At 36.8% G+C, this 19725-nt stretch overlaps 1 protein-coding gene across 3 annotated transcripts in view; it reads right to left on the bottom strand.

The window, feature by feature from the left end:
• Nucleotides 1-19725, bottom strand: part of PLXDC2 (plexin domain containing 2) — a 423190-nt gene that overhangs the window by 53691 nt on the left and 349774 nt on the right. For 2 of the 3 annotated variants that reach the window (XM_061126171.1, XM_061126173.1), the window contains exons 10-12: nucleotides 16708-16774; nucleotides 9670-9820; nucleotides 8191-8229 (exon numbers count right to left, since the gene is read on the bottom strand). In XM_061126171.1, the coding sequence (XP_060982154.1) occupies nucleotides 8191-8229; nucleotides 9670-9820; nucleotides 16708-16774 (257 nt within the window). The remainder of the gene's footprint in view (nucleotides 1-8190; nucleotides 8230-9669; nucleotides 9821-16707; nucleotides 16775-19725) is intronic. The other variant, XM_061126172.1, reaches the window with a different exon arrangement.

The raw sequence follows: 19725 nt of genomic DNA, 5'->3' as shown, positions 1-19725 counted from the left end.
AGACTATTTCCACGCCTTCGGAAAATTTTCAGTTAATCAATCGATTTATTCCATTCCAATCAACCCTGACCTTACCCTGCCATGGAAACCACTGTGCTGATTCCTCTTACTGTAGATTAGTTTCATCTATACTGAATTTCACATAAATTAAATCATACTATATGTACTCTTTCATACCTTGCTTCTTTTACCTAAACTAATGATTTAAAGTTTTATTTATACTATTGTATGTACCAGCAATTTGTTCTTTTTTTCTGCTGAGTAGTAGTCCACTGTATGAAATATTTAATTTGTGCATTCTCTTGACAAACATCTGGATTGTTTCAGTTATTGGCAATTATGAATACAGTTGCTATGAATATCCTTGTATAATATTTTTGTGGCTATGCTTTCTCTTGAATAAATACATAGAAGTAGAATTTCTGACTCATTTAGTAAAATTATTGGTATGCCTGAATTTGGTCTTCCATTTTGCTATTTGTTTCCTTTGTGTCCATCCATTATGTGGTCCATTTTTTCCTCCTCTCGTGCCTTCTTTAAGTTAAACAGATATTTCTTAGAATTCCATTTCAATTTAACTCTACATTAAAATTTTTTTTTTTAGTAGTTGCTGAGCATAATGTTAACACATGTTGAAATCACTTATTGAAATTTGATCCAATTAGTCACTAATTCACTACTGTAACTGAAATAATAACATTTGGTCACAGTACTTACTGTTATGAATTAGTGTTAAATAATTAATGCCTGTCCTTGCTACCCAAGATACATTTTAAATCTTGCATGGTATTATTTGACCATGCAGAATAAAATTCAAGCAAAAATTAGTTTTAACGGAACAGTAAGCCAGTGAAAACCTAGCTGCTAAAAATTAAACCAAATTTACCATCCAACAGATTAAACTACTGTCTTTAAAGCTTTATGTCTTTTTAAAAATAACATATTTTTTCTCTCAGAGAAAATGTCTTTTTCTTTTTTTGCTTGCTTAAGCCAGATCAGCATATTTCATATTCCATATGGATTCAAGGAATCCACATTCCATGATTCCTTGAATCAATAAGCATTGATTCAAGCACACATGAAAACATTTAGTGTTGATGTCACCAAAGCACAAGGATGGTCACCACGGTCAGCAGGCTCCAAATTCACATTAGCACACCCTTCAAACACACATAGGAGGTTCCCTTTTCCCTTTCCTTCAGAAATGTTCTATGGGTTATTTCAACTCCTGGGCCCCATACTCTGACCTCTCCCACTCACTCTTGCCATATTGCTGTCTCCTATCACACTGAGAAAACAACAAGCTCAGAGGAATTCCCTAAACTTCTGCCTCTTACCCATCTCCTCTCATCCACGTGGACTAACCCATCCCTGTTTGCACATATATTGCTTCATTTTCAGTCATCTCTCAACTCCTTTTCTTCATGTCTTTTTTCTTCTCAACACCTCTAACATATAAATACACTCCTAAAAAAACAACAGAATCCTACTTCCCTTCTCACCAAGCTTCTTTAAATAGCAGTGTGTCCCATTTAACTTCAATTTCCTTATCGCTCATCAACTTCTCAGATTCTCTCTGGGGACTGTGCATCTGTGGACTATAGAACTATCAGGTCAAGGTCAACAAATGTCAACTTACTATTTAATTCAATGGTTACTTTTCTATTTTTTTCTTTTTTCATTTGTCTTTGGCATTGTTCACTACTTGCTTCTTGAAATTTTCTTCTTGTTTTCTAGGATTCCAAATTCTTCTGATTGTCTTGCTGTCTTTGAGTATTTTTTCCCCCACCAAAATCTCAACTGCTGAGTTCCCTCATGGGCTTCCCAGGTGGTGCTAGTGGTAAAGAACCTGCCTGTCAATGCAGGTTAGCCATAACAGACATGAGTTTGATCCCTGGGTCAGGAAGATACCCTGGAGGAGGGCACAGCAACCCACTCCAGTATTCTTGCCTGGAGAATCCCATGGACAGAGGAGCCCGGCAGACTGCAGTCCATGGGGTCACACAGAGTTGGACATGACTGAAGTGACGTAGCATGCATGTGTGTTTTCCCTCATTAGTCCTTTGCACTTTTCATTTTTACATTATTCTTCTGTGATCTCATTCACTCATAATTTCAACTATCATTATATGCTGATGATGCCTAAATGTATAGTTTGCTTGTATTTCTCAAGTGAATTTCAGATTTGCATAGATTCTCTCTTTTCCTGATGACTCCAATGCTACTTAATATTTATGAAGCATTGCCTCAGACCACTTGTTCTTGATGGAACTGTATGTGGGAATTGCCTGAGGGCTTAAAAAGTATTGATGCTTAGATCCCAGATCCCGAGGTTCAGATTTAAGTGTTATGGAGAACAGTCTGAGCACTGGGGTTCTTAGGAGCTAGAATAATAAAATGAGAATAACCAGATGATTCTTATGTACATAAAAAGTTGAAAAACACTACTCTAAACAAAATTTTAGAAGAGAATTTCTTAATCCTTATGGGACATTCAAAATAATACTCTGAAGTGTAAGAAATGTTCATTATTATGGCACTTGTACATGTTCTTAGAGAGTTAGTGCTCATGAAAAGTAGTCAAACAGAGCAAAAGATAAAACCGAATGCCAAGATATTTTTACAGTTTTAGAAACAGTAAGTGATAGATACTCAATAGTCTGTCAAAAGGTAATAACAGTTTCCCTTTGCTTACAAGACTCTGATCGCTGTTAAAGAAAAACATGAAAAAAATAGCAAGGGAAGGTAGGAGAAAAAAGTGAAAGATAGGTGACTTTGATGATTTATGTATTAAAGTCAAAAAATAATTTGACTGAATGATAAGTGAAACACTAGACACTTGATCTGTCACTACACACTAGGTAATAAAAATATAACCTTAGAAGTAGTCTAGTGAAAAAGTCAGAATAATGTTCTAACATTTTATCTTTGGATAAAAAGCCTTATATGTTCACAAGTAGGAGATTAAACACAACAGATTCAGAATTTAGGCGGACCACTCCATAATTCATTCAAAGTAATATTTCTGTATTAACTCTTTAAAATTAATCATCTTGCAGATCTGTACTCCAGAATTAACTTGATCACATTCTGCAAACTGCTTAATGTAGTTACTTCAGCATCCTTTTGATGAAGACCCCACCTTCCGACTCAAGAACACAGCCTTTCAGAGTCCAGGTTTAGCAGACTTCCTACCAACGAGAAGAAATGACGAACACAGTGCCACCTGCATGACACACCAGTGATGTCTTGGGTGCTCATACTTTAAATATCATTAGTAATTAAGAACTTACATTCAAATATGTTTTTTAAAAAGAAACGTGACTTTATCAGAAGGTAGAATCTTTAGAGGAACCAAGAGAGAATGCAGCTTTTGGTATTATTATCACAGTACCCAATCTCAGTCAACAAATTTAAATAATAAAATCAACCACAGGATCTTAGAGCTTGATATAATTTTAACATCTGCAGTGTAGCAGAATGGCACAACTCCATTTGCTAAATTGAGCTGAATCTGGTTGAAGATTTCACTTCTCAGTTAAAAGACTTTGCTATTGATTCAACTTGCAGACCTATTTCAGCCCTAAATATAATTTTTTCCAGTTTCCATCTTGAAGGCATTTACATTTCTATTTAGGTGATGAGTGGTGAGTGTCATTTGGAAGCAACTAATTAAACGCCAAAGGAGGCAGTCAATAGTTGCACCAGCTAAAAACATACAGCTAGGTGATTCCTCAAAAATGTGACTCTTCTAACAAGCTTTTGCCAGAATTTGAAAACCCAAGGGAGGTGTAGCTTTAAATGCTTATAACCATTATCCACAGAAATACATATTATTTAAAGAATATATTCTAGGAACCCATTAATGGAGAAGTAAACTTGAATTTCTCGAGAAACCTAGAAGGCTGGAAGAATTTAGTTTTTGAACATAAATAAAGAATACCCCTGCAGTCTGCAGAACACATGTCACTATTTCAGAAAGGACTCAGCTACACAGGGGGTCAACGCCTTGTGATTTTCAAAAAAAGGCTAAAATGAAAAGTAAGGCATAATTACATGGCAAAAGGAAGTTTCACTTCTAAATACTTATAAGTATAATCAGTTGTTATAGAAGAGGAAAAAGAATACTGGAGGTGTGAATGATACTCCTTAGGCTGGCGCCTCCCACATGAAGTTTCTAAGAGGACTGCACTGCACGGGATCAGCCATACTGTGAGGCTGCCAAGGTCCTGGAATCCACACTAAGGCTAAATAGACTCACACGGCAGCTCTGCCACGTACTAGCCAGGTAACCTCACCTTTCTGTACCTCCGTTTCCTCAGCCAAAACATGGAAATATGGGCAGGACCAGTCAAAGGGATGTTGTGTGAATTAAACGAGTTAATACATGGACAGCATTTAGAACGGTGCTTGGAACGTAGGAAACAATAAGTGCCTTTCCTATTTTTCCTTGATTCTCCCCCTCCTCCTCCTTCCTCTCCTCCTCCTCTTACCTCCTTCTTCTTACCTGCCTTTCACATGAATAAGGAGCAGAAATGCTACTTAATTAGACATATATATTACTTGCAACTTAATACCATAAACACGCAAGTAGGAACATTTCAGTTAGAGACAAAATACTATCTGTATATTGGTTCCTCTGAGTTTTTGTGTTCAGCCATTTATAATGGCTAATCAGTGCTAACTTACTAATGGGACCTACATTCATTAGGAATCATTCTCTTTGTCTAGATATTTTTTCAGTCTCTTAGATCAGGTCCAGGAAGAGCCTCTGCATATTTCCAGTTAGTTGTTTGATTGGAGATGTCTTATTAGTCTTTGGCATTGAGTGAAAATTCTCAGTTCTCTAGGATTCACTCAATGCCGAAGACTAATAAAACGTCTCCAATCAAACAACTAACTGGAAATATGCAGAGGCTCTTCCTACACCTGATCTAATTGTAGCAGGAAACACAGTGCACAAGTGACGATTTATCAGGAGTGATTTTGCAGACTGGAACTCAGTCTGGGTCCTGTGAATGAGAAGCCCTGTTGTGTGCCTCTGGTGTCCAGCTGCTCAGAAGTATTTTATGTTTTCATATCAAAGATGAAGGGAAATCTCCTGGAAAGTGAATTTATAATCAGGTCAGCTGTGGATACCACTGAGAAAATCAACTACTTTAACTCACAGAAATATTCCAGGAAGACTCAGAGCCAAGGTAATCCAATATCTAAAGAAGATGATGTACGTATGTAAAGGGCAGAATATAGCTACACATTGAGTACTTTGATAAATGTCACTCTCTTTTCTAGAAAAGTACAGACCTCTAAATTAAAGTGGTTTTAAGAACATCCAATTAAATCACAAAAGAAAATGTGCTGAATTTCTCTGCAATACACAGCAATTTATACAAATGTCTTAGCTTGCATTTAAAAAAATTCTCAATAAATGTGAGAAAGCATTTAAATCAGGAATCCTTTTCCATTATTACCTCAATCTCAAAAAAAGAAAAAAAATGTTAAGCTGGAGGAGGAGAATGACTCTGAATTCTGTTTTCAACATGTTTAATTAACTAATGAAGCTGGATTTAAATTGGCAATCCTTCCTACATCTCCCTATTCCATAAAATAAAAAGCTGTGGTAGCATGCTAACTTAATAAAGTTGCTATAGAAAGGAATGTGCGATCTCAAGTACTCTTTGAAAGGAACGTTTATCTTAGCACTGGTCAAGTTGGTCTGCTCTAACTGCACTTTTAGGAAAAGTGCTTCATAAGCAAACCTAGCCATGAAGAGAGTATAGACATACTAAGTCTTACTGTGATATTTTGGAACTCTGACGGGTACCTGATGCATGTTTGTGCTCAGTAGCTCAGTCATGCCTGACTTCTTGCAACCCCATGGACTGTAGCCTGCCAGGCTTCTCTGTCCTTGGAATTTTCCAGGCAAGAATATTGGAGTGGGTTGCCATTTCTTACTCCAGGGGATCTTCCTGTTTCAGGGATCGAAACCCTCATCTCTGGTGTCTCTCTGCATTGGCAAGTGTATTCTTTACCATTGCACTACCTGATGCATATCAGTGATCTAATATCATCTGAAAATCCAATAGTCAATTTTTCTAGTATGACGAAAAAAGAAAAGAAGCCCTCCATTTCAATCTTGGAATTTACTTAACTTGATTTTTCAGTGTCATAAGATAGTTTTAATGCACTGCATTTAAAAAAAAAATCAAAGTTTTACGATTCCTTGCTGCATTAAACAAAACTAAGGATTTTCCTTGGGAAAACTGGCAACATTCTAGAAAACTATTTCCCAAAGTGTATTCCACAAAACATTAAGTCAGTGAAAGCTATTTGTAAAAAAATTTTAAGACCAAATAGTGGAGAAATGCCAGATGCTAAATCTTTATCACCATCTTGAAGTTTCTTTAGAATCTATGCTTTCTGAAAGCCAGGAATTTGTCTAAACCATTTTCATTACCATAGCTGCAAGCATATACAATCCCTTGCAATTAGCAGGCACTTGGCAGGAATAAATAAATAAATGAATGAACGATAAAGCTTTAAACAGTTTTCCAGAAAATAAATTTCTTACATTTTCTTTCAACCAGAATATCTCATAGCTATTTGATAATGGGAATCTTTTGTTTTTTCCGTTGTTGTTGGTTAGTCGCTAAGTCATGTCTGACTCTTGTGACCCCATGGACTGTAGCCCACCAGGCTCCTCTGTCCATGAGATTTCCTAGGCAAGAATACTGAAGTGGGTTGCCATTTCCTTCTCCAGTTTTTTCCTGTTAGCATTATAGAATATTTTAATCATATTAAAGAAAAAAAGACAGAATAGAGAACAATATAACAACACATATAACTACTACCTGTATTAATAATTAAAATATAGCAAATACAACAGAAGCTTCTGGGGACCCCTCCTCCATTCCATTTATTTCTTTTTAACACCCTCCATCCAAAGGAGGTAACCCCAACATTAGGACTTAGATTCACTAACAAACTGCTCTGAGAAATTTTGAATGGGGTAATCGCTAAAGTCCCTTCAACACTAAGATTTTATTTCTAGCTAGTGTATACGTGGCAAATGGCCACTTGTGAAGCTATCCACGTATTGCATTAATACAACAAGAAATAAGAAATAAATGAAATAAAACATTGTGATACAGAAGCAAGACAATGGAAAACTGACGTGATAATGATATATATGAAGAGGCTAAGCAGCTTTTCTTTTAAGTGGGCTGATCTAAATATATAGATACAGATATACAGTAACCTAAGAAAAAACAGAAATATTTGTTTCTTGACTTAGACTGAGTAATTTAGAAACTATTCTCTACAAATACAGAGAGAAACATACCTAACACCATATATGTTGGATTGTGACTTACTCAGGTTATCACCTGGGGCTGCAAAAGTGAGACTGTGTCGAGGTCAATAATACAGTGAGCCCATATTTACATAAAAGATGCTGCTAAGAGGAAACCCCCTTCCTGAACTGAATAAACAAGTTACTAAAACAGCTACATCTCTTTCATGAAATCCAGCATTCTATGATAGAGTTGCACATATGACCTAATATAATTTAAAAGGAAAAGAACTATTTTAAAATTTTGGTCCATATCTTTTATAGACTTGTTTTGGTAAAGCCTTTCTTCCTCAAATTTTCAAGTACTATTACATACATTCCTAAATTGTCTCAGAAAAACTCTAGTTATCTACTTATTAACTATTCTTCCTCAGGTTTCTTTTTATACTTTTCTTTGCATAAAAGATAAAAACGCTTAGTAAAAGTATAGTTCCATATTGCTCTATTTCTTAATTTTAATTATAAATGATGTTGAATAGTCAACGTAGAGCAAAACAGAGTAGAACCCAATACCTGTAGATAGCCACATATGCAGCCAATAAACCAAGGACTACAGCAACAAGAAACAGCAAGGGATGTGGATAAATTTTCACTTTACAATTGGTCAGTGGCGTCCTGAAATTTTATAGGCAAACACTGAGATTAGAATTTCACTCCAGTATTGAAACAATTTGACTTTTCAAGTCAACCATTGAATTCATCCTGTGTTAAATACCATCAGGGAGTAAAATATGACCTCATTCTACATTTAGAAGCCCACAAGTCCTTTCTCATGCGTAAATGAATGAAATAAATTAGTATCTAAAAAATATCTATAAAAGAAAAATGTCAGTTCCTACCTCCATTATCTTTTAGATGTAGAGCTATCTTGGTATCATCTGGAAGAGAAAGTCAAAGTTACAACAGAAAAAATTTTAAGGTGCATGAATCAATTGTCTACTAATGCATTAACTGTTTAACAGGAATGGATTTGGATACTTTATTGAGTAAATTTCTAGGTCAATGAGAGTTAGTCTTACCTTATAGGATGCAATACTAAACTTCCTGAGATTGTAAGATCAAGACTGTAAAACTTTAGTAAAGTTTTATATGACTCTTAAGAACTATGAGAAAAGTACACTGTTATAACTTTGATTTAAAATACATTTATTTTAATTTTCTAAAGTGATTTACTGTAATTAGACTCTAGAGTTCTTATTTATTTTAAAAACCAAGATCAAGGAAATTCCAAGTTAATTGGAATAGTAAATATTTGTCAGTATTTACAAACTTAACTTCAAAAGTTAAATGCTTATTCATTGCTAACAAATATGACCAAAATAATATACAAAAAGATCTTGTCCTATGAGAATGAAATGTAGAATGTGCTTTTAATTTCAGTTGTATATTTCATTCTAAAGGGGAGGATTTGAATTACAGAAATATTTTTCTCAGGCTACATAACAACCCCAAATAAGATGGATTAAAATATAATATTGGTTTTAAAAGCAATAAAATGTACTCAGCAGCTATCCTTCACCTCATTTTATCACTTTATTCCAGTTAACTTTAAATATCCAATTAAATTTCAATTAAGAGCAAAAGATTCAAGTTTAATATCTTATTCAAATTAAAGCAAGGCTTATGAAAACAAATAAGACCATGTTTTCCCCTCAAGGCTTACTCTTGGCTAACCGGTCTCACATTTCTCCCTAGTGGCACCATTCAGAATAAAAGACTAACAAATTTGGGCTAATATACCATCTTTCCCCAATGAGCTGTGTGCATGCATTCATGCTCTCTAGTATTTTTGCCTTTCCTGGCAAAGGAAATGATTCTCTAGTACAATTTCTGTGTGATACACAGTGCTTCTCTCTAAGGTAATAGGCCAGCATATTTTATTGACTGTATCCAGGCAAATATAAGAATTGTGTATTAGTAGAATTACCTATTATTCAGAATACAAAATCAATGGACATTTTCTGTGCATTTTGCCTTCCTATCCTGTGATTAAAATGTTAAACACAGTTATTACAAAGTTCAGCAAGAAAGGAAGGAAGGAAAGGGCATGAGAGGAAGTTCTTTCTCTTTTCTAGGGGCTGTAGTAGCCAAGATCACCATTAAAGACTAAATCTTAATAAAAGGCATTCATACATTAAAAAAACAAAACAAAACAAAACAGCACAGTTTTACTCCATCATAATTTTGTGTTTTCCCTTGTAGACATTCCTAAGAATCTAGTTTGCTGAAGAAAAAATTTCCCCCTGGAGAACCTCTCCTGCATATGTCAACAGTGAATTCCCTCCTTCAGTAACAGAGAAAAAGTGTCTGCAGGGCACCTTCTGTGGGCAGGCTGGTGGGCAGCTGGGAGGTGGCTGCTCTTCTGGTGGTCGTCAAGACCCTGAATTGTGTGGTTGTTGCGCGTATGGTGGTGCTGGTTCGAGTAGAACTTTCCACTGGATCTGTGGGGTCACACATCTTCTCTTTTGACTAATAAGAGAAACAGGGGAAGACAATGGCGGAGTGATCAGAGCTGCATTTTAAAATTATATCAAGAAGAAAAACAATAGAAGAAACAAAAGAAATAAAAGAAGTTGGGCTGTAAAGCACAAAGGCTTCTCAAATCAAGACGAGGAATACTTTTTGTACAGGATTATAGTTATAGATTTTACTGACTTTATATATGTATATACATAAAATTGGATGTTAGAAAGCATTTCCATGTTTAGATATTTGGATTCCATCATTTCTGCAGTTAACTTTTCATATTACTGTTCTTCTTAACCTAAACTTTATATCAATATATTTTTAAAAGACATGATGGGAAACACTCAAACTAGAAGAAAAATGTACATGAAGAGAAGGTTTAAGACATGGTTAAGTGTGTGAAGAAAGAATGTATTCCATTCACATAAAATTGTTAATGCTAAATTTGAAAAATGTAACTGCTCTATAATACTTCATTGTTTCAAAAATAATTTACCACAGGTTGAATGGATATTTGAGATTAAAGTTTTGCTTTCCTTTATGAAATATTCAAAGTCACCCATGCAAAGGATTGAACAGCACTCAGGTAATCACTTAGAATATTTTCTACCTAGCAGAGTTACACTAGGACAAGGTGCATATCGTATTTTTCATTTATAGCCCACAAGAATAAACAACATGACATTTACCAATAACAATTTCCAACATGCAAACTTTTATGGTTTAGGAATTGCTATTTCTCCCTACCTCTTTGTACTTCAAAGGACTTCATCCCTCTGTTGGGCCTTGACTATTAATAGAAGATAACTACGTACATATGGATGGTACTTATCCCACAACTGAAAAGTATTATTAAATAAATACCGTTTTAAAGTTCTCCTGTCATTAGTAACACGCAGTGTGCTGTATTGCTCGTTCAGGAAGAACATCCAATATGGTTTCCTTGTCACTAACTAGATATGATCCAGCTTACTCTCTCCAACATCCTAGCAACTCATTCAATCCCACAGACTTTAGTTCCTGCATCTTCTCAGACTCAGTAATCTCATGATCTCATCCTTGACTCCACTTGAGTTATCATCCCCACACCCTGGACCTTCTCTGCATCTGGGGATGCTTTAGTTCTGAAATCACACATGCAGTTATCCTTTTTTCCATCTATTCATGTAGCTGTTCACTCACATTCTTCTTATCCTGTGCTTCTGTAGAAAACCCAAGCACAGTGATGCGCTCCCTTTAGTCTTGTTTTTTCCATCAGTTCAACCTCGCTTTTCAATATCTTTAAGCATCTTGCCCTGTTTTTGTTTTGTTTTCCACATCACCTTCTTAGAAAATCTGTAATACCGAATACAATAAAAACTCTGCCTTTCCTAGCCTGCGCCAAAGCTGAGAGAGAGAGAAAGAGTGAGCGAGCGAGCTGTAAAACCACCACACAGCCTCCCACTGGGAGCTCCACAACCTCACCTCCAGCATCCCCAGCAAGGGCTTATATGCTGCCTGGCAATACTGCCCAGCTTTGCTGACCTCCTCTTTCATTATCCTCAGTATCAATTTCAAACCCTCTCCACTCTACTTAGAACTGCCATTCCATAATGTGTCTCCCAATTTTACCCTTGGCCTCACTTTTTATATCTTTGATAAGCGAGTCATCAGCAAGAATTTTTAAAATTTATTTACAGATCAGCATTCCTGTACTGACCTGTACAGCAATCTGTACTGACCTGTCCTTCTTCCTCCCGTTGGGATGGACAGGTCCTCTGTTGACAGCTCTTCCCTCAGTGTCTGTCCTGGCCCAGCCCAGGCTACCTTCTCAGGTATTGTGAACCTGCTCATCTGACCCCCTCCTTTCTCTTCAGTATTTAATCTTAATTCCCTCCTGCCTTGTTATCATCAGCACTTAACCATTCTCAAGCACATCCCAGCTTATTTTAAAAACTCCATCTTCCCTCTTCTCCACATACATCCTGGGATCATCCTGTTTTTCCTTCCATTCACAGTCAGAATTCAAGAGAGATGGACCATCCTTGGGCTTCACAGATGCCCACAAGTTTGTTTTGGTCCAGCAAAATTTAACTGAAACTTCTTATACCAATGTTCCTAAATACCTCCTTATTTACCACACCTTCCATATACACTCAATATTTCACTAGCACTTGGCACTGTCTGCCCATTTTCTAACCTTAGAGTCTGTGACACACCCTCATCAATTTGCTGACACCTGTCTCACAACTGCTTCTCCCTTTCTTTCTTTGCTTTAAGGGTTGGTAATTCTTACAGATCTTTCCTGAACTATCTTTTCTGTATAGGCATGGTCACTAACAATCTCCTCCATACCTATGATTCAATTAACAACTTTATGTTAATTATGCATAAATGTCTATCTCCAGTCCACATTTTTCTCTTGGATTTTAGGCCCAAATATTTATCTATTGACTTATATGCAGGTGGATGTTACAGACATCTCAAGCTCAGTAAGTCTAAGATGGAATTTGTCACACATTATTCTTCCCCTGTGGTTCTACTTGCGCGTGTGCATGCGCGTGCACACACGCACGTGTGCGCACACACACACACACACACCCTGTATAACAGTATTCTTAATTACTCTAATGGTTAAGCTGAAGTCCTAACCTTGTTTTGCTCATGGCAGTAAAGGCAGACTACTGATCCTGACTGGTCCTCCTGCCATAATACAAGTGGATTCTGGATAAAACAAGAATTTTGAAGCATTACAAGGATTTTCAAGAAGTAGAGAAAATCTCTGAAGGGGCCTTTCTTTTGTCTCCACCACCAAAACAAAATAAAGCAAAACCTGTGTGCTATAAAGACAGCGGGAGCAATAGGCATTAGGTAAAGTAAAAGTGCAGGGTTTGCTTTGAAGGTAAAAATGTCAGAAACTAATTATGCTCTAAGGAGATCAGTTTGGTACCAGCAGTAGATGGGGGAGATTAATCCAAACCTCTCCTCCCCATAGTAATGCAGGAACAGATGGCACCCCCTGAAGCACTCAGGTTTCCATCATCAAAACCTCTTTAGTGGAAAACATCATCTACCTACATCCTAGAAATTCCCATGGAACAAGATCAAACAAATGCACCGCTAATTAAAGGACACAAAAAGAAACACAAAGAGAAAAAGAGTAGTCTGACAAAGATCCAGCAAAAACAAAAACAATATAATTAGACTAGCAAAAACTTTTCGATCCCAAATTGGGATCATCCAGTGTGAAACATATAAAAATTATACATGAAATATATATAAATAAATGAAGAGGAAAATTTTAAAATAAACTAGTAAACAGGCTATAAAAATGACATGGCAGATTGAACAAAGATTGACACTAAAAAATGAAAAACACCACTGTTGAAATTACTACCTCAATGGATAGGTTAAATAGCAGATTGAACAAGAGGAAGAGATAATTAATAAACTGGCTAATAGATCTGAAAAAATCCCCTGGGATACAGTACAGAGAAAGAAGAAAATAGATGATATTAAAGAGAGGTTATGCAAGGAAGTGATGAGCAGGTCCAGCCTACCTCCAAAGAGCTCAGAAGGTGAAGATGAAGAGAATGGAGAGAGTCTGAATTTATCACATGCCCGGAAGTTTTATCATAATCTTCTCTGCTGTAAATATCTTTGTCACATGCACTTTTGCTAAAAATACCCTTGCCACATAACTAATTGGCTGTAAGGCAATTTTGCTGTAAAAGATAAAATATCTGGCTGGTGGTTTGGTTGGATATACACAGTACAGAAATCACAACAGATGATGATTTGCCCAAGAGTTGGTTTCTTCTTCTGAAACACAAGACACGGCAGGAAAGAGGCCAAGGACCTTGAAGGCACAGAGATGAATCTGCGTTTCCCATAAAACTTTGTAATGTCTATCGATGGCCACGTGACAAAATGCCAAGAACAAACAGCAGTGCAGAGGCTTTTATGACACAACAGAAAGCTCAGTTACAAACAAGCATCCTAGCATTTGAAATTGATACCTCTCTTCAAGAAGGAAGAAATTTTACTGAAAATAACATTGGGATGTTGAAGAAGCAGACAAATTAGTAGCAAAAAAATGTGTAATACTATGAACAAAAGACTTGGAAGGCAAGTGCTTAGGTTCAACCCATAGAATAAAGTCACTTACATTGCACAGTAGTGTCGTGAGTCTCCACTCACATTAAATGTATTCAGATACTTTGTATTTCTCAATAAAATCTTTTTAATTTTGTTATTCACTTTCATGTTTCATTATATCCTTTCTAATGTCCCTCTTTTATTTTTCCTTATTGTATCTTTTATGGCAAAATTATGACCTCATGGCCATTTACTTGGCAAGAATGTTTGTGGCAAAGATGTTTATGGAAAAGAAGCTTATGGTGAAAAAATCTAGAACCCATTTATCCAACTTAATAACCAATCAGAAAATATACATCCTTCTCGAGCACATGTAGATCTTTGCTACAAATGACTCATTCACTATTCCATTAAAAGCTCCAACTAATTTTAAAGAATCAGTGTCATATAGAATGTGCTCTCTGGCAATTCAGTTAGGTAAGAAGTCAATAATGAAAAGATGAAATTTAAAATTTCCATAATTTAGAAATGCAGTATAATTTCATAGTTCAATGTAACTTCAGTAAAAATGAGGGCCTTCCCTGGTGGCTCATTGGTGAAGAATCTACCTGCTAAGCAGGAGATGTGGATTCAATCCCTGGGTTGGGAAGATCCCCTGGAGAAGGAGATGGCAACCCACTCCACTACTCTTGCCTGGGAAATCCCATGGACAGAGGAGCCTGGCGAGTTATAGTCCATGGGGTCACAAAGATTTGGACATAACTGAGCAACAGACTTTCAGTAAAAATATTGACAAGATTGATTACAGATATTGCAAGTTGATTTTAAAATTTATATGAAGAACAAAAGTTCAAAAGTTGTCAAAACACCTGAGAAGATGCAAAAGCAAAGTTTGTTCTATAGCTAATGATATTTCTTATAAAACTATAGTAATTAAGACAGGGTAATATACAATGTATTAATTCTTCCAAAAAGTTGTTTGGATCATATCATCCCCTTAATTAAAACCCTCCAGATAGCTTTCTTCTGCCTTTAACATGAGGCTCAGACTCCTTCAATGTTACATACTGGGCCCTGTCCACCTCACCAGTGTTACCTCTCACCACCCTTCTTATCCTCAGTTACCTCTCAGAAGTCACTAAATATCACCTCCTCAAACAAACACTCCCTTATCCTACTGGACAAGACCATGCCCTTAGGTTTTTCCTCTTTGCCAGTGTCATTCTCTAAGTGTGGATCTTTGTTCAGTGTGTGTTTCCCCTGCTACACACATTTCTCACACTTACATTAGCAGAACTTAGAACAGTAAATAGTAAGTTCTCATAGTAGGATCTGCACTTATTGAATAAATTCATCTCAAAAGATCAGAAGGAAAATTTAACCCTAGTTTTAGGCACAGAAAATAGACTGGATTTGGTGACCCTGTTTACTCACCTGTAACAGAAGTCTAGAATTGCTCACAATAGAGCTAGTAATTTGACAATTTAGTTATGAAATAAAAAGGAAACAATGGATATTATAGAATGTGCTAGAGTCTGAGCTTCCTGGGAAGAGGGAATAATTAAAAAAACATTAATGCTTAGCACAGACCATGGGACATGGTGAATTCCCCACACATATATTTAGGAGGGCTTAGAATGTGGTGGATTCTTCTCAATAGCTTATGTTTCATGCTGCGCACACACTGAAGCAAGAAAATTACGATGTCTCAATTATACTTTTGATATTCAATTTCAACATTTTTAATTGAGGTAACTATGATTACCTGAAAGAAACATCAACCTGAAAACACAACTATGACTCTCATTAATATATTTTATTTTTCAAGTATCATTGTTAAACAAGTGAAACGAAATACTGTTGATAAATCAGTATACATTATTGTAATTCACCACCCCCCCAACCAAGTGTCAAAAAGTTGATTAAAGCTACTGTGGCAGTAAGTTCAAGAATATCCTGAAAAATGCATTTCTCAAGATATTTATGAAACATCATAAATAAAAACTTAATTAAAAAAGGCTTTAGTAACCAGGATTCCCTGATAGTTTTAAAAACAGCTCTTTGACATGATATGCTTCACTGAGTGAAAAAACCTGTAGAACTGTTAATGGTTTTTGTAAGAAATATATACCCTAAAACTTAAGAAAGGGAGAAAGAACAAATACTACTTTTCTCTGTGAACTTTATGGGATATTTTTATGTGACTCTGAACTCACAGTGCAAATGCAATTCACTAAAAAACTTGTAAACACGTTAGAATCGCTTCTGCAATTTTATTTACTTGCTTGGATCACTTCTTTGCATCACTGTATCCATGATGTTTGCCTGAGACTTACTGTTTCCACATTAGACCACATCTACCTTCTTCTACTATGCTGATTTGCTGCAATCAATCTCTTCCTCCATACCACTGGTTTCATTATTTGAGTGAAAAAGATGAAAAAAAAAATCTCAAAAAAGCAGCAAATATTTAAGAGAGCTGCCCTTTGATCAAAGAGATTTAAATCCTGGTTCTACAATTCCTGAGTCACAGATCTAGCTCCAGATTCTTTCTCTTCACCCCTACCCCAATATCACCCTTCATCCTTTCCTCTTCCCTTCTTGGTACCACACAGGCAATAACAGCTCTGATCTCATAGGATAGGTATGAGAGTAAATTGAGATAATATAAGTAGAGTTAAACCCAACATCTGGTACATATAAGGGCTCAATGACTGCTGGCTCTTTTTATTAAATTAGACCCCATTTTCATTAAGTTGTAGCAATGATATATGACAGCTTGGTCTTAGCAATCTTGTCATAATAAAGCACACCTGTACCTCTTCAGGGCATCCACTGTCCACCCAGTCCTGCCGATGGCGATCAAATCCACTGGAACATCTTCAGAGACAGCCATGTTGTAGATCAGAAAAGAAAGTATGGGGTACAGAGTGGAGGTAGAAATTAAAAGAGAAACACTGGTAAGTAGTTAATTTTCAAATGTGCACAACATAAACTTTCTTATACAAAACCGTTAGCTGGAGCAGCGGATGAGCATTTATAGAGTTCTGTGTAACCACCCACACACACCTTAGGTAATGATGCCGTTGTTTGCACGAGATGACAGGTCACTCTACTGAGGCTCACACACAATATGGAGATCCTCACACGAAGGCGAGACAGTAGCCTTTCTATGGAGCTGGTTTTCCTTTTCCTCATACGTATAAATTTTTCATCATTACAACAAACATATACCAAAATTTTTGCAGGCATTTTTCAGGATTTCAGATCTTGTTGTTTATTTTACTTACATTTTAAAACTTAAGATCCACAGTCACAAAAACTCTTTCCCTATTGTACAGTAAAAGGTTAGTAAGTCAGGTTCAGGATGTTCAAACCTACACATTCCAAAGAAAGAACTGGCCCTTGTCCAGGTCCTGGGAGATCACGTCTAAGGCTTTGGAATATCCTGCCTGATAAAAGCGTCTTTGTATATCTTGAGTCTTGGGCTATGCGAGATAGTTCACACCAACAACATGATTTATAGTGCATGTCTGTTTTTATTTGCTTGGAGCCCTGGGCCACGCTGCATCAGTTTGACCCTTGAGGGGCTGGAGAATAGAGATAAAGTTAGTCATGGAAAATTTCATATCTATGTTATGGCCCTCAGTAAAAACCCTGGACACCAAGATTTGGATGAGTTTCCTTGGCTGGCAATACTTGGTGTGTGTTTTCACAAACAGTTGCTGGAAGAATTAAGTGTCGACTCCAGTGAGGGAGAAAGACTGGAAGCCGTGCCTTGTCACTCTTGGATTCCCCCATGTTCCTTCCCTTTGCTGATTTTAATGTGTCCTTTTGTTGTAAGAAACAGCAACTTGGAGCACAGCCTTTTCTCCTTTCTGTCAGTTCTTTTAGTGAATCAGTGGAGCTGAGTGTGGATTCCTGTGGATTCCTGCCTACATAACTCCTATGACTAGGTCACATCTAAAAGGTCAGATTTACAAGGGACTCTACTTAGTGCTCTGTGGTGACCGAAATGGGAAGGAAATCCAAAGAAGAGAGGATACATGTGTATGTATAGCTGATTCACTCTGCCGTAGAGCAGAAACTAACAAAACATTGTAAAGAAACTGTACTCCAATAAAAGTTAAGTAAAATAATAAAAATAAAAGGTCAAATTAAGCAAGCGCTGGGCTGATGAGATTTTGCTCACTCCCACTTTCTTTCTTTCTTCTCCTTTTTTTATGGTTTTTGACTGGGCTGTGTGGACGTGGGATCTTAGTTCTCCAACCAGGGACTGAACTCATAACCTTTGCATTGGAAGCATGGAATCTTAACCACTGGACCACAGGGAAGTCCCCCACTCTCTTTCTTGATTAAAATAATTTCTGCCCTCCCTACAGAAAATGCAACTACAGTTCATTCACTTTTCAAGACTCAGAAATTACTACCCAGAGCCCATTCTGATAAAGCTTCATCATTGGTGTGATCACGTATTACTTTACTATTTAACTTTTCTCATTTATATAAAATTTCAGCCTCATGTCTTATTTGGGCTTCCCTTGTGGCTCAGCTGGTAAAGAATCTGCTTGCAATGAGGGAGACCTGGGTTCAATCCCTGGGTTGGGAAGATCCCCTGGAGAAGGGAAAGGCTACCCACTCCAGTATTCTGGCCTGGAGAATTCCATGGACTATGCAGTTCATGGGGCCACAAAAAGTCGGACACACTTATTTGCCAAACTTGATTGTGAATACTTTAAAGTTAGGACAAGCGGTATATTTGAGCATTCTGAGTATATCTGACACGTGAAACTTTTTTTTTTCATGTCTTTACCTATGAAAAGTAAAGTGTCTCTGTCACCTTGTTTGTTTTACCTATATGCTGAACATGTCATAAGAAATGCAGGGCTAGATGAGTTATAAGCTGGAATCAAGATAGGTGGGAGAAACATCTACAAACTCAGATAATGCAGATGATACCACTCTAATGGCAGAAAGCAAAGAGGAACTAAAGAGCCTTTTGATGAGGGTGAAGGAGGAGAGTGAAAGAGCCAGCTTAAAACTAAATATTAAAAAAAAAAAAAATAAGATCATGGCATGCAGACCCATTACTTCACGGCAAATAGAAAGGTAAAAGGTGGAAGTAGTGACAGATTTCCTCTTCTTGGGCTCTGAAATCACTGCGGATGGTGACTGCAGCCATGAAATAAGAAGATGACTATTTCTTGGCAGAAAAGCTATGACAAACCTAGACAGTGTATTGAAAAGCAAAGATATTACTCTGCTGATCAAGGTCCACATAGTCAAGGCTATGGTCTTTCCAGGGGTCACATACTGTTGTGAGAGCTGAACCACAAAGAAGGCAGAGCACCAAAGAATTGATGCCTTCGAACTGTGGTGCTAGAGAAGACTCCTGAAAGTCCCTTGGATAAAACGGAGATCAAACCAGTCAATCTTAAGGAAAAGCAACCCTGAATACTCGTTGGAAGGAATGATGCTGAAGCTCCAGTATTTTGGTTATCTGATGAGAACAGCCGACTCAATGGAAGAGTCCTTGATGTTAGGAAAGATTGAGGGCAGACGGAGAAGAGGCTGTCAGAGGATGAGATGGCTGGATGGCATCACCGATGCAATGGACGTGAACTTCGATGTAATGGACATGAACTTCAGGAGACAGTGAGGGACAGAGAGGTCTGGCATGCTGTAGTACATGGGGTTGCAGAGTCAGATACAACTGGGTGACTGAACAACAACAAGTATATCTGACACATGATTTATTTTTCATATATTTTTGAGGCTATGAAAAGTAAGGATTTACAATGATCCTGAATTTTAATAAATAAATATATATA

Source organism: Dama dama, chromosome 23, assembly GCF_033118175.1.
Source record: "Dama dama isolate Ldn47 chromosome 23, ASM3311817v1, whole genome shotgun sequence".
NCBI lineage: Eukaryota > Metazoa > Chordata > Mammalia > Artiodactyla > Cervidae > Dama > Dama dama.
The sequence above is the reverse complement of the archived record's forward strand: the minus strand, read 5'-3'. Positions and strand labels throughout refer to the sequence as shown.